Source organism: Pezoporus wallicus, unplaced genomic scaffold (assembly GCF_028554395.1).
Source record: "Pezoporus wallicus isolate ANWC-B61680 ecotype Strahan unplaced genomic scaffold, APGP_CSIRO_Pwel_v1 contig_15, whole genome shotgun sequence".
Taxonomy (NCBI): domain Eukaryota; kingdom Metazoa; phylum Chordata; class Aves; order Psittaciformes; family Psittacidae; genus Pezoporus; species Pezoporus wallicus.
Genome location: NW_026642870.1, coordinates 1 through 1,378, shown reverse-complemented (window position 1 = coordinate 1,378; position 1,378 = coordinate 1). Strand labels below are relative to the sequence as shown.

The 1,378-nt window shown below is 43.1% G+C and overlaps 1 protein-coding gene across 1 annotated transcript; it reads right to left on the bottom strand.

The window, feature by feature from the left end:
- Window positions 1–379: 379 nt before the first annotated feature.
- On the bottom strand, window positions 380–1,373 carry LOC130611821 (G-protein coupled receptor 35-like; the record flags this gene model as incomplete). The annotated part of the gene is made up of 1 exon (XM_057432989.1): window positions 380–1,373. A coding segment is annotated over one exon (885 nt), but the record flags the coding sequence as incomplete, so codon positions are not given.
- Window positions 1,374–1,378: the final 5 nt, after the last annotated feature.

Genomic DNA, 1,378 nt, shown 5'->3' with positions numbered 1-1,378 from the left:
AAATCATACAGGCTGTCAGGGAACTACCAGTGTATGGTTTGGTGTGAGCAGCACAGATGTATTAGGTTCAGCATTGTAGTACATGTTTGTTTTTTTTTCTTGGTTTTAAGTGACCATCTGTATAACAGTACCAGAAGTGGATTTGTGTATTGCTGTAAGGGTCCTGTTTCCTATGTTTAATTGCGTGTTATGTACAGATAAGTGCATGGTGGAAACAGTGGCCTTGTCATCTATTCTCCATCCCATATGCTCTCCCTCTTGAAGCTGCAATACAATGGTCTAAGACTATGGTCAAGGCTGGAGTCAAGTCACTGAGGACAGAAGGACAAAATTCAAGTTAATATCAGACCCCTTGGAAGGGATTGCTCCTTTTTGCAGGTATGCCTGTAGCTACAATGATTGCAAATACTGTAGATGGTCCTATTCCCTCTGCCTCAAAACTTCAGCAGCCCTGTGGCTCTCAATACCTGTAGTGTGCTACACCTTGTTTATGTCATGACTTGATCTGTGGGTGACTGGGATTCTTGGCTTTGGTTCACCTTGCACCTCATCGATAGGCAAGTGGGGAACAGAGAAGGAAATTCTTGGAATTCCTTAGCTGCAAAGTAATAACAAAATGCATCCAAACAGCAGTTAGAGTTTGCTAAGCATGCACAGATGTGAACGCAGGCACTAACTTCCGAGAGCAGAGAACAAGCTCCAGCGACATCCACTGCAAACCGCGAGAGCAGGGCAATGTAGAAGGGTGCAAAACATACAGTGAACACGCACAGGTTCACAGAAATAATGCGGATTGCTTTCTGGATTAATTTTGTCTCATGAGGACTCGTGACCATCTTCTTCTTGAGACATCTGATGACTTGTACTGAACAAAAAGTCACAATCACTAAGGGAATAAAATAGCCAAAGATGACGGACACTAACAATGTATAACTAGGTTGAGTAGATTGTTTCCGAAAGCAGAATTTTTCCTTTTTGTTATGAAATTGTGGATGCAAGTAGGAATAAATCATTAGTATTATCCAAAGGGCCCCACAGATGAATGCTGATTTCAGTGGGGATCGAAGAATCTTTGCTTTTAGAGGGAACTTGATTGCAATGTATCGATCGATCGCTATCAGGGTGATGATCAGGATGCTCATAGGCATGTTTGTAAAGTAGATCGTTTGTATGGTGAAACACAGGTTGTCTATGGGATGCTCATATGTGGTAAAATATATCAAGAAAGGCAGGGCAAACAGCAGGAAACTGTCTGCGACTATGAGGTTGATCATGTACACCCTGGTCTCGGTCCACCTCTTGAGTTTGCAGCAGAAGACCCAGAAGGCAGTCGCGTTCAGTGGGATCCCCAAAGAGAGCACTGGGATGTAGACTGTAA